This window comes from Hydra vulgaris, chromosome 12 (genome assembly GCF_038396675.1).
Source record: "Hydra vulgaris chromosome 12, alternate assembly HydraT2T_AEP".
Classification (NCBI taxonomy): Eukaryota; Metazoa; Cnidaria; class Hydrozoa; order Anthoathecata; family Hydridae; genus Hydra; species Hydra vulgaris.
This window is the reverse complement of record NC_088931.1, coordinates 79,096,414-79,111,539: the sequence shown is the minus strand read 5'-3', so window position 1 is coordinate 79,111,539 and position 15,126 is coordinate 79,096,414. Positions and strand designations below refer to the sequence as shown.

Genomic DNA, 15,126 nt, shown 5'->3' with positions numbered 1-15,126 from the left:
GTATGTGTGTATGCATGTATGTATGTATGTATGTATGTATGTATGTAAAAACGTTTACATGTATGTATGTATGTATGTATGTAAAAACGTTTACATGTATGTAAACACGTATTATAACGTATCAATAAGTTTTATATACGTCTAAAACTTGTCTTATGCCCACTGGGAGTGTATGTATGTATCTCAGTTTAGACGGAGTCGTCTATAATTGCTCAATTTTATTGTATTGTATTAATATAAATATTAATTATTAATTATAATAATATATTTAAATAAATATATTAATATACTAACTATATTAATATAACGTATTGTATTAATATAGATACTAATGTAAATATTAATATAAACATATTATTTTCTGCACACCGACTTTTTGCCCCGATTTCAAAATTTGTTCACATGTTTGATCCGCGCCCAGAATTAAATGCTCAAAGCATTTCAGAATGTTTATTTTATCTTCATGTAAATGATACAGCGTGGCTGTGTAGTCACTGGCTCTGTTCGTAATTCAGAAATCGACCAATTTCTTTATTTCTTTCACAGTGGAACTACAAAGAAGCGCCAAGCACTTTAATTTATAAATATATGCCTTCACGGAGTTTTCCTGAATAGCTAATATTTTCTAAGTAACTTTTTATAAATTTTCTACGTTTCATATTTAGTCCTTTAACGGACTAAATAGTAAGCATTAACCATTTTAATGCTCAGATATGATACATATTCAACATATGTGGCAATGCATTTCGTACGATTTTGTAACCATTTTAATGTTCATAACTATGATACTCGCTAAATCATTTTGAACGACTTTTTATTTTGATAATCAATGCACTGCGCGGTGCACAATGTGCAAATCAACCTATTGAGCTAAGATTAAAATTTTTACGGCGCTCTTTTACAAAAATAGAAGGACGTTGGTTACCGTAACAGTGTTAAGAAGACCAAAGTCCTTCTATTTTTGTGTAGAACTGTGGTATTGTGGTAAAAGTGGAATTTCTATGTGAATAACTTCAGGTTCTTAACGTAGTTAAGGCGATTAAAGACGTTAAAGACGTCTTTTGAATGTTTTTAGAACGTTTTGGACGTCTTTTGAACGCTCAAAAGACGTCATTTTTAGATTCCGTGGCCACTGGGGAGGTTTCAATAATATCGAATACTGCTTTAACTATATCCACGCTAATTTTATCAATACAAGCGCGTTTATTATTTGCTATTGAAAGGATTTTTCATCTCACTTACGTTTTAGCTAACTTCTTTCAACTTTTTAGAAATTTATGGTGTTTTTTGGAGTTTTATCAGCCAATATAGAGTCTATATCGAGAAAAAACTGCGATTTCTTTTTTATTAATCATTTTTGTATCAATAAAAAGTTTTTGTGGCAAATTATTATTTGTACATTTTTTTCCCCAATTATTTGCTTAATTACATTCCACGTTTTTTGTGTTTTCATTAGTAATGAAATTTTCCGGAAATTTCGGAAAGTTATTTTAAAGAAGTGGGTAAAACTTTATCTTATATTTAGGTAATTATTACGGATAATTTTATAGTAAATATTGTGAAAAGTATAAATATTTTCGAAAAACATTTTTTTTGCATAATATTTTATTGCATATAATAATATTTTATTGTATATAAGAATATTTTATTGAATATCATAATATTTTATTGTATATAATAATATTTTATTGTATATAATAGTATTTTATTGTATATAATAATATTTTATTGCATATAATAATACTTTATTGTATATAATAATATTTTATTGTATATAATAATATTTTATTGCATATAATACTTTATTGAATATTTTATAATAATAATATTTTATTGCATATAATAATATTTTATAGTATATAATAATTTCAACTCTGTTATTTGTATCGCATATTGAGGGTGGGCATTTGAGCTCAACATCATTTGCTTCCTTTTTTGATTCAATAACTTACTGGTTAATGGAACACTAAGCAAAGTATTTTATTATTATTTTACTGAATATTCAGATCAATTTTTTTTTTTACAAATCTCAAAAAATATATTATAAAAAATTATGAGCAGTGGAAAAGAGATGTCAGCTGCAAGAATATAGGAAGCATATACACATGCTCATAAATGTCTTTTTTATTTTTATGCGTAAAGATTGCATATAAAAATTTTTTTATAAAATCTTTATAAAAAACATTTTTTATGTTTTTTATACATGTTATTTTTCAATAATTATTGAAATTACGTAGAAGTAATATACCATAACTTGAGCGTTTTTGAATATTTTTAACCATTAAGCATGAACAAGAAGTTGATAAACTTGATTATAATTTTTGCTTATTGATAAACCCTAAATAAAAGTTTGGGATTCAAAGACGGATTTGAAGCATTTAATTGAAAGTTGACGCCTCCTTCCTAACCGATGTCGCTCAGAGTTGTTTGGACCCTTTGTTTCTGAGGCCAGTCCTCTACCACTGCGCCATGGCTGCTCAATATGTTCAATATATATATTTTGTCAATGAATAAACAAATTTACAATGTTCTTTTAAAAATAAAATAGATTCTTTAAACTCTTACAGGAGCAAGTAGAAGACAATACCTCTTATCATCTTGCTTCTTTGATAACGAAATTAGGTATTGGTTAGATTTAATAAAAGTTTCACTTTTTTTTTAAATGCTTTAATTTTGGTTATAGATTTTACTTTATAATTATGTGTGTGCATGTGTATGTGTGTGTGTGTGTGTGTGTGTGTGTGTGTGTGTGTGTGTGTGTGTGTGTGTGTGTGGTTATTAAGGTGTTCCCAGTAGTCCTTACGGTCTTATCACAAATCACCGCGGAAAAACATTTAACTAGGAAGTTCAAGCCTCCTTCCTTACCAATGTTGCTTATTAGGGTAGAGATCAAACCTCAGACCTTAATGTTCTGAGTAAGCACTTCAAACACTACATTACTATTAGATATCAGATTTTGAAGGTTTTTTGAACAAAATATATTTCGTCTTATCGTTACTTGAGGAAAGTTTTTTAGCTTTAAACTAGTCGTTGAGATTTATAAGTTCAGTTTTAATAGTAGAAAAAACGACTTTTAAATAATTACCAGAAAAGAAAACATTAGTGTCATCCGCAGAAAGAATTAAATTTAGGAATTGAGAGAATAAATAGATATCGTATAGAAAATAAATGGATATCATTTAAAGGATAAATGGGTATCATTTATATTTATATACATGAGAAATAGCAGAGGAAGAATGCTTTGTCCAAAATGAGGAAATGGAAGCCATCAGAGGCTGCCGTAAGAAAATAATTTTGAGAAAAATATTTTAGAGATCGCCGCTGTTTGTTTTCTATTTTTCGTTCACTTTTTTGCCAGTTATTATCATATAAATATATATTGTTATATGTGTTATATAAGTAGGCACTTCAGTCAATTTTATGATCTCGTAATATAATTAAGCTAAAATGTTAATTTTAATTTTATTGCATTCAAAATGTTACCCTTGTTTTAAAATGGGTTTAACCAATTTTGTAGCACTTATGGTTGTCAAGAAATTTGCATTTTTATACTACCTAATTTGACATTTTTTTAGACAAAAAAATGTGTTTTTTTGTTTTAGTTTTTTTTACCATTTTTTTTACTATCATAGTTGCGTAAAAATTTTACGCAACGACTTTAGGCAATAATCTAACAGCTATCATTAAAAAGAGGAGCCGTTAAATACAGGAATGGCTCCCTATTTTGATTGGATGAAAAATTTTTGTTTCACAAAGTCCGAAAAACATTTTTTCTCGTTTGCCGGATATCGTGACTTGTATATGTTATATATGGAACATGTATATGAAATATTATGAATATATTCTTTAGATCGGAGCAAATATTTTGACCAATCAAATTAGGGAGCCATTCCTGTAAAAGTCTAAGATTTTAGGTTTTATTTACCTAAACTTTATTTACCGCTATTGTTTTTAATTTGTTTATAGTATTATAGTTTACTAACATTGTTAATTTGTTTTTATGTTATTCTTAAGTAAAACATATACCGATAGTGTTAAGTAAAACATGTACAGAGAGTAAAACATAAAATTATATTATTTTTTGTTATACATTCAATGTGTAAATAAAAATTTTATTTATTTTTATTAACTAACTTTCATTTTATTAATTTTATAAATAGTTAAATAATAAAAATTTTTATAATTTTATAATTGTATTTTATTAAAATACAGTGTTTTTTATTAACACATTGATTGTATAATAATATGTTTTGTTATTGTAAATGTATTATAATACATTTACAATAATTACCCTGTGTGTTACACACAGGTTTGTAATAGGTAAATGTAATAGGTAAGTGTATTATAATACACTTACCTATTACATTTACCTGTTACATTATTGCATTTAATAATTAACCTGTATGTAACACTCAAATTAATTATTATAAATGTATTATTATACATTTACAATAATTAACATGTATTATTATTATACATTTACAATAACAAAGCAACACAATTTTTTACACGCTGCTACTAAGGCAATACTTTTACATTCTAAGCTATGGCAATAATTTCAATCAGAGGTTTGTTGGTTCAAAATAAAATTAAAAGTTAAATTGATATGCTTCATAAAATTATATTGTTTAACTAATGATTCTCTATTAAATTGTTTTATTAACTAATAAAGTTAAATACATGTAGGTTAAAAGTTAAAATTAAATTAAGTTTTTAAATGATGTAGTTTTCTATAACTAAATTTTATCTTACTATTAGGATGTCATTATTGAAAACTACTAGTTATTCTAACTGTAAAATACACTATGTAAGCTAGTGTATTCTAAAATTTGAGTGCTCAATGTTTTTAAGCCTTACGTTTGCAAGGAAAAATTAGTTCAACTCTATTTGCATTATTCAATGACTAGATTTGTTCAATGTTGGAGTAAGTTTCTGGCAAATTTTCTGATACCACAACAACAATATATCTCTTAACTAGTGTCTTTACCAGTCCTTTGAATGAGAGGTTGATTTTGAGGTGGTAAGCTGCTATCTACTCTTAATGCAGTACAACAATGCTTAGATAAAACTTGAGAAAACCTTTACCACCATCAATTCCAAGCTTAACAAAATATCCATCAGAAAATTTGCAAGTGAATAACTGATTTACAAGACTTGACAAATCATTGCATTGAGCAACATCCCGAACTGTACCAGAATCTCCTTTCCATTGGTAATTTTTAAGTCACTGCGGGTGACTTAAAAGATATTTTTGGTTTAAATTAGTAAAAACACTCATCTAAATATCCATTACAGTCTGTTTTACTTTCAGCAGGATCATCAGGAAGCTTCTTGATAAACCTGCTGAAGGTGAAACAAATTGTAGAAAACATTTTGATAAGTGTTTTTAAAATTATATATATATATATATATATATATATATATATATATATATATATTTATATATATATAAATATATATATATATATATATATATATATATATATATATATATATATATATATATTTATTTATATATATATATATATATATATATATATATATATATATATATATATATATATATATTATATATATATATATATATATATATATATATATATATATGACATCTTAATAAAATGATAATTTTAGTTTATTTTCAAATTTGTTAGCTTCATAAAATATTATTGTTCAACTAATGACAACTAGTGACATTTAAGTTAAGAGTTCTATAGAGTTTTCTATAGCTCAACTCTAAGTTATTCCAATAATGTGTCTACACTATACAATTTTTGCTTGAATTCAGTTTTCATTTGCTCTGATCTGTCTTACCACAATTATTTGTTCCCCTACATTTTTTTGCTGTTATTCCTTTGCCTCAGCTACTAGAATTTCAAGATCTTTGTTTTCTTTTATTGTCAAATTATGAGGCTCTTTGATTGATTTATAGCATCTGCAAATTTACTCAGATTCTTTATTACAAAGTTTTTTTGACAATAATTTACTAGTTTTACCAACAATGGTCTTGAACAATGTTATACAATATTGTCTTTTTTACCAAGCTGGATCACTTTAATTATATTTTTCTTAACAATATGTGAAGTAGTTATAGTAAATATTTGAATACAAAATTACTCATCTTTTTGGTATGATTTATCTAATGAGGTAACGTTACTTTCTGATACTCTAAATAGTATTATGTTGTTTGGCCTTCAACTTTGTTTTGTAATCTCCTAATTTATGAGTTTACCTGCACCAGAAATCTTTTACAAAACCCGTGTCTGGTTAAAAAGTAAAAAAGGAGAGGGTCTTAAAAAGCTCTGGGTGGGTGGGAAAATTTTCTGAAAATTAATAAATGCTCCTTGTGTATAAAGCAGTTGAAATTTATGAACTCATCGCTCACAAAATGTAACCTTCCTACACACTCCACAAGCCCATTTCCTAGGTATTTTTGCTTGGTCATTCTTAACTGGATGACTAATGTCTTTATCATGTTATTCCTTAGCTCTTTTGTTTCAATTCCATCTTTTCAACACTGAAACTTTTCAACACTATATATTAATTCTCCTTCAACTACATAAATTAGTTTTTATGCTAAAATAAGTCTAAACTCTTTACAAATAGATTACAAGATGGTTATAAAAACCTAGGGTGTATCACTGAACAATGCTGCACACCAACCTTTACTTTCAAACTAACACTCTCTCTTTCTTTTGTTTTCATTTGTGTTGTGATATTTTCATACATAGTCATGAGAACTTTTTTAACATCTGAATATCATTAAACCCATCACACAAGCTCTCATGGCACTTTTTCAACGTTAACAAGCAATAGGAGACTCTGAGCTCTATTAATAGCTCTGATTCTACTTCACTAAATTAAATTACCTTTATATACAGCTTTTACTTTTTTTCAAAGGAGGAAACCTACTTCAATAACAAAATTGTTGTTACTTTATCAGCTTTATCTTAAACACACTTTTTTTTCTGAAAAAAACTTATAAAAAACACCAATAACACAATAGAGTGAGCTAATTGAAACTTAAAAGCTGTCATATTATTGATTGTGATCATTTTAAACAATATGCTAATTAGGTCTGTTGTTATTTTTATACTAAATAAAAAAACCTTTCTTTATCTATTATTCAAATTTATAAATTTATAACTACTTTCGAGTCCTTAATACAAAAGGGGCAAATTAAAGGTATAAATAAAGAGGTAATAAAAGGGTGGGTGGGAATTTTAGAGGGGGGAGGGTGTCTTATTAAGCTTAAGGTGGGTGGGAAAATTTCCTAAAAATTAACAAACGTCCCCCTTTTTTTTATCTAGGACTCGAGAGTATTTATAACTATAGAGCAAACATCTATTTTCATTTCTTTTTTTTTTTATAGACTTGTGTTTGTGTTAAGCTTGTATAAAATTTTACAAAGGTGTTGCCAATATTTATGTATTCTTTATATGTTTATCTTTTAGAAGCTTCATAAGTAAAATTTAAAAGTAAATGATAATTAAATCTATATAATTCACTCCAAACAGTTATACATGAAGTCTAAGATGCAGATGGTAAAGATTTGCTGCACGTCACATCAATCAGAGTAATGTTTGTGATTACATCAAACACCTTATTAGAGTCATGATTTAGTAAATCTTGATGAAAAAAACTGTTTGGTAAAAAGACTTTTACCAAAAAAAAATCTCTGTTAAATTTAGAATTATTCAACTGTCAAAAAGATTACTTCTATAAAAAAGGTGTAGTGCATACACCTCAATGTGTTCTTTTTCATTAATTCTTTGTAAATAAAAAGTTAATTTGTCAATGCAATATATATTAAGTTTAGCCCATTTCAAAAAAGTGTGGTTTTTTTAATAAAATGTAACACTAAGTAATCTAATGCTGAAAGTCCATAAAGTGCGCTTTGCCCATGCGCTTTGAAGTTTAGAGTTGCCAAAATAAGAAAATTTGTTTTGTCATATATTATACTGCAGAAAAACACTAAAATCAAGGTAAATTGAAAATATTAATTGCTCTGGTTACCAGCGAAGTCAGAAGCGATTGCCATAAAAACAATGTCAAAAATTGCATGCTGTGTGCATGCAAGTGTTTGTTACCTAAATGAATTTATTTTTTCTGCAATTTATTTTTATGTTAAAATGCTAACGAAAATTAAATTCTTGTTGCTTTTTTAATATTTACGAATTGTAAGAAGGATCTAGAAAAAGAACCATCAACTAGAAAAAAAGTTGATATCAAAATTTTTAACCTTGATTATAGCTAGTTATAAATTTTTTTTTTTTAATGAAATAATTAGGGGTCGTCCATTTGACATTTGTTGACATGGGGGAGGGGGGAGGTCAAGACAAGTTGACGTCAACAATGTTACTTTTTTTCATAAATTTAGTTACTTAAAAAAAGGAAAATTAGGCAGCGTTTGCAGTCCACAAATTACGTCACGCTATAAGGGGCAGGGGGTTTGGTGGTTTTGTGATGACTCGTACAAAACTTGCTTCTAAAGTGTTACGATTTTTAGACAAAGGTGGGAGGGGGGGGAGGGGGAAGGAGGGTTAAAAACGGTCAAAAATTGCGTGACGTATTTTATGGACGACCCCTTATCAAAAAACTACATTTGACTTTATATTCATTAGTTAACCGAAAAATTAAATTGACATTTAGTTTTGTAATTATTTGCATTATTCCAAGAAAAGTTTATTTTTAAAGTTTTAAAAAATAAAAATCATAAATAATGTAATAAAATTATTATTAGTGAATTTTTCAACTCAAGATATTAACTGTTCTAATTACTCAACAAAGAAAATCAGCAATCTTGATTTCAACAATGCTTTGGATTGCATAACTTCTAAAAGTTGTGTGAAAAATGATAAAAAAAGAAAATTTGTGTACAACAAATTTTATTTTTTTTATTTTTAAAAACACAGTTACAAAATAAAGTTAAAATTAGCTCATCAGTTTTTTAAATTTCCATATGAAAAACCATCTGAATGCAGAAACAAACAATGCATGCGACATCGTGATTTACATGCTCGCAAATGTTCTAGACATGCCAATTTGAAAAACTTTTTCGACCGTGCAAAGAGTACCTTGGATATGATATACCATAGGAATTTTTTTATGCTGAAGATTTGCAACCCGCTTTTTTTTAGCAAAAGCATTAAAAATTTTAAAAGCAGTAAGCTTAACCGCTTCGTATCTATCTCGTGCGCAATAAAACCAATTGGTTATTACCGTTAGTAAATCAGCAGTATATGAGAAAATCAAAATCATTAAGTTATTAGCTTTAATCATTAAGATATGATCTTAAACTATTATTTATTACAGGGTTTATTCCTTTGAGGGCCGTAAGGGTTTTTGTTTGTTTGTTTTTAAGCATAGCTGCATGCTGCTTTAGTTATCCTAAAACTCGGAGAACGGTCAAATAACATTGTTTCAAAAAATCAAATTAGTATTAATGTAAAATAATTGAATTTGAAAACATTTTGACCGAATGGGTAGGCAGCACGCTTAATAAAAGGGATGTGTCCTCAAAGGGTTATACGTGTTGTTATATGTTGGCAATTCCGCGAGAAAGAGGAAAAAGCGCAAAAAGTTATGACACATACTAAACTCCAAAAACATTTTTTTTTAACTATTTAAAAATATTTTTAAGCAAAAAAGTTATTTAAAAAAATCATTTTATCATACCATAGCATGGTTTTAAAGTTGTAAGGGTCGTATAAACGTGTTTTGACGCTTACTTACAGTCCTGTTGTGTAGTGTTAAAAATCGTACCGTATATCCATAATTAAAAACTTTGATGTTTTATTGCATTTTTTTAACATATTATATATGGTTGTTAATAATTATTTATACTTTTTTTTTATATCATAGATTGTGTCGTTATATTTGTAGTTTTTAAGCATTGGATTTTTCGTTACGACCGTTTTTGTTTTTTAAATAATACCATATGCCATACTTAAAACATGCCTACTAAATATATTTTAAGTACGACATACTTAAAATTTCAAAATATAATTAGCGATTACTTGATCATTATTATTATATTTTTTACATACCAAGCCTTCTAGAATCGAGGTTATTCTTTTTTATTTTGATTAAGTTGCAATCATTAGGCTGTGTTAGAAAAGCGTTACTCTAAAGCACATAAAATTAATGTGACCCCTCACAGAAAAGTAAAAGACACGCAATAAATAATATCAACTGGTTTTATTAAGTTACCAGTAAACCAAAACTATATTTACCTTTATTATTAGAAGTTCCAGCTTCTCTCTAACTGTTGACTAATGACTAATAGAGTAAATTTCATATCATTAAAATTTACAAAATTAAAACCATGTTTCAACAGTAAGGAAACTAATTAAGTGATGACATAGACAACTAAAAAAAAGAACATAATTATGTTTGAATTTATAAAAAAATTTAAAATCATTTTAATTTAAAACTGTTATCAACTGTAACTGTAAATAGTAAAATTCATTTTTAGTATTGTTCTAAAGTGTTTAAAATCAAATAAAAAAACACTGCTTGACACTGAATTCTGGCAAGTAAGTTTTCTGCTTGCTGAGCAGCATATTTTACATTTCAACAATGACTAATTTCACCTTGCCCTAGCTCTACCTCTTTCATTTGGACAACAATTACTTTTGCCTATTAGAATTTACACAAATAAATTCTTGGCTTATTAATAGCTATTTCAATTTCACTGTATTCTTTAAAAATACTACCAGTAATATTACTATTGTTACAATTGGATAATAAAAAAACTATATTTTAATCCATGTCTTTTTTATAGTATATAAACAGAAGAGCAATAATATAAACAGAAAAGTAATGATATAAACAGAAAAGCAAAAAATCTGGAACAAACATTTCTTTTAATACTATATTTAAACAAATTAAATAAAGCTCTAAAACTTCCCACATTGTTGATGGCAAAACTACAACACGTCCTGGTCCTAATATCATGATCATTTCCAAGGTTGTTTACATGTTTGTGTAAGGCATCATACTGCTTGCTTCTGTTTAGGTTAATTAGTTAACTTGCTTCTGTTAGGTTAATAGGTTAATAAAATTACCTATTTATCATTTTTAACAATAGACACCAAATGAAGGTGAGCCAAATGTCTATCAACTCAAAAAACAAATACAAATTGTTATTATTAATTATTCCAAAAATACATTATTTTGTATTTTTAGAATAATTAATAATAAAGGCTTGAAAACACCTAGACCTTTTTTTTTTGGTTGCAGTAACACCTAAAGCAGTAACAGTTTGACACTAAATACTGACGTGTAACCCTCTGTTATAAGTACATCACTTGGCTGGCAAGGTTGTCACATCTTGCTCTACACATTTACCAAGTCACAGCACTTTGAAAACACGGAAGCAACATAATATAAACATATGTACCAACTATAAACACAATAAATGTGTTTAAATATGTTTAAGGCTAAATATATACCTTATATACATATTTAAACACATTTATAAAACAATTATATAACATATAGAACACATATTAACACATACACAAACAATAAAAAAATACTTTACATTATTATAAAAAAACATTGATAAAACAACTATAAAGCACATATTGCCACATACACATCCTTATTAAAAAAGCAAACAATAAACATGTGCAAACAAAAATTTTTAAAATGATGCGAGAAATTTCAAAAAGATTCAAAGTAAAAAAATAATTATATACAAACAATACTCTTTTATTTTTTTAACAAAATTTAACCTTTACATACAATAACATGCGACATGTTATATCAGTGTTGGCACAAAATTTTAATTTATTTTTCTAAATTTTCTAAAAAAGAACAAAAATAGTTAAGAGCATCACAGAAATTTCAAAGTAATAATTAAAAATAATTTAAGTAAAAATTAAGACTTTTAGGTTAGAGGAACAACCGTTTTTTTAGCCCAGAATTCTTAGGTATTATGGCGGCAAGGACTCCTGGCTTAAAAACAATAAGTTTCAAGTCATTAAATCTCATGAATTTTTTTATTATAGCAGATAATAAGTCAACAAACATGTTTAGAGCTTCTGGACACTACAGACTTGGAAAAAGTAGAGACAAAAAGCCAGAGTCTTTTTGGGACTTCGCATCCCTGGATAAAATACATTTCATACTATTATAAAAACACATTTATAAAACAACTATATATATCACCACATACACGTATTTATCAAACTACATATATCACCTCATACACATATTTATCAAAAACTTTAACTTTGAGCATAAGATAAACATATAAGCAAACCTTTAACAGCTATAAAACAACATTTATTAGCATTAATTATTTTTAATGTAACAAAGAATGCAGACTACAATTTACAACATTGTAATGAAAAAGATGAAACTATTAAAGAACAAAATTATAAATTTCAAATAAATACATATTCAGATACCTTAAAATGAAGCATAACACAACATTCTTTTGACAAATTCCATAAGAATTTTTTTTTATTTTTCTATTCCTTATTATTTTTCCTAAGAATATAAAATATACATATAGATATAGAGCAATATAAAATAGATTGAAATAAACGCAAACTTATGTATATAAACTTACATGACCACAAACAACAATCTTATTCTATTTAACTTTTCATATTAAACACATAAATAAAATTTTATACTCATTATTCTTTCACAAAAAATAATCTTAATCTATAAATAAGAAAATAAATTGAACTTACTAAAAAAGCCATCAGCTCCTCTTAACTGCTCCAGAAAATAAAACAATACTTGCTTAAAATGTTCTTAAAAGACTAACGACAAAACTAAAACAGTTTACTAAAAAAGAAATTTTAGTTATAAACTTCTAAAAAATGAAAACAGGCTGTAAAAATTAGAAAAATAAAAACAACCAACAACAAACAAACGAATAATAATATATCAGCTCTAATTTGCTTGCTTGCTTGCTTGCATGACATTTTGGACAAAAACTTCCAGAATGTTCATGTAATTTTATAAAAAAAAATTTTAAAAATCTAAATGAATCACTGTTTGCTATACACCATCCAACAGGTTGCCCCTCACCTAATTCATCTACAACTAATATTGAAGTGAGAAGAAAATCATATGCATTTGTGCCATGCGTAGAATCAATACAAACACCATTTTTTACAAACTGTTGCAGCATTTTTTTTGATGTTCTGTTTGCATTATAATTATAAAGTCTGATTCTTTAAATGTATAACATGTATCTAACTCACCCTGTAGTTTATAATATAAAACAGGACTATTTCCCTTCATTTGCCACTTATTTAGCCAAATTGAAACACTGTCTTGATCATTGGCATGAAGTTGTATAGAATTAATGTTGAATGCTTTCTCTAGGTTTTTGATATCTTGAAGCTGGGTTAAATGTAACCTGGATCGAATACAACTTGTTTCATCTCTAATATCATCTAGGATTCTATTTTTGGTTACACCCATTTTAAGTTTGCTAGCAATTTCTTGCCTTTGAACACTTGATAGAGAAATATATTGAATTTCATTTTTATGTTTATAGTGTGAATAACAAGCATTAACAATAACATGTCCATCTACAGTTTGGGTAACTTTAAGTGTGGACGTGCAATTTTTAGCAATTTTTTGAGTACCTATTAAGTAGATATTTGAGATCATATAGATTAAAATAATATTCGTATATCATATATATATAATACATAAAACTCTAAATATAGTAAAGATAATCATCATATGTATAATTTTAAAAGATTTTTAAAACAAAGCGGCCTATAGCACACAAAAACTAAACATGTTTAAGAGTTTTTAGATATTTACATTAGGTGTTCTAATATTATTTGAAATAAATAATGTATTTAACAAAAATTTAATAAGAAAGTGGTCACTGAATTAAGTCTTATAACAGTAATTAGATAAACAATGCTAATAAATTAAAATTTGTGGCAAATACAAATATTTTTCTTCTTCTAAATATCGCTATTTACTTGATACATACCACTACTTTTAACTAGTCTTTTCTTCGCAATGCATTTATAAAATCCACTTCTGTTGCATTGATAGTATGATACTTTCCTACTATCTATATCAATCTTTTCACCCGAAGGTAAAACATATTGTGTTGCATTATTACTTTCAACATCTGATTTCCACATTTCAAATTCTAAAAAATTATTTACAAAAATCAAATAATCGCTACAAGACAAAAAAGGAGAAAATGAATTTGAAAATAATTATCATTGTGTAACAACTTATATAAAAAAAAATCATAACATCAACAGCAACTGGACTAAAACATAGGCAATAAATATTTTTTAGAACCTATTCATGTTAGTAATTATGTTTGAAATTATTACAAATTCAAAATCATTTTCACGACACATAATCACTAACATATTAAAAAAATAACAAAGCAAGAATACAAAAATTTGTATGCAAAATAAATGGCACTTTTACTCTAAACTATATTTAAATAAAACATTATTTACTTTTAAAAATATTAAAGCATTACCTCGATAATTAGCAAATGATAATTTTTCTTTCAGAAAGGTATAAAAATGAACTGTAGATAAATGTTTTCTTAAATCCTTAATTCGCCTACATTTAAATCCACATTGAAGACAAAAAGAATTTCCTGATTGAATATTTTCTTGTGCTTAATCAATTGATTTGTGTTTATTTTTCATATGCCGCAGCATGTTTTTTTTTTGGGTGAATGAGATATTGCAAATTGGGCATTTTAAAGATAAAAAATTGGTATTTTTTACATTGGCCATATTCTTTTTATTTATGTTGGATTCGAAAACATTTGTATATATGGCATCTTCATCAGAATCAGTATCACATTTGAAGTATGTGATACTGATTCTGATGAAGATGCCATATATACAAATGTATATATGGCATCTTCATCAAACTGGTGGAAACTTCACGCACAATAGTGGTAGGAACAACAAAATCAAGATTTATTTCTTTTGAGATAAACCATGACATTAAAACTAATCTTAAATATTTAGAATATTTAGTAGGGTCTTTTGGAAAAATGTAATTATTGTTCTCTATTTGACCATTATTTATCATACAGTTAAAGTAATCATATTTTAAGCAAGAGATTGCACATACTATTATGGTAATAACTCCACA

At 26.7% G+C, this 15,126-nt stretch overlaps 1 protein-coding gene across 1 annotated transcript; it reads right to left on the bottom strand.

The window, feature by feature from the left end:
• Positions 1-12,950: 12,950 nt before the first annotated feature.
• Positions 12,951-14,823, bottom strand: LOC136089041 (uncharacterized). The gene is made up of 3 exons (XM_065814572.1): positions 14,495-14,823; positions 13,982-14,146; positions 12,951-13,619 (listed from the first exon to the last, which is right to left on the bottom strand). The coding sequence occupies exons 2-3, from the start codon at positions 14,136-14,138 to the stop codon at positions 13,138-13,140; spliced, it is 639 nt and encodes a 212-aa protein (XP_065670644.1). The 5' UTR covers positions 14,139-14,146; positions 14,495-14,823; the 3' UTR covers positions 12,951-13,137.
• Positions 14,824-15,126: the final 303 nt, after the last annotated feature.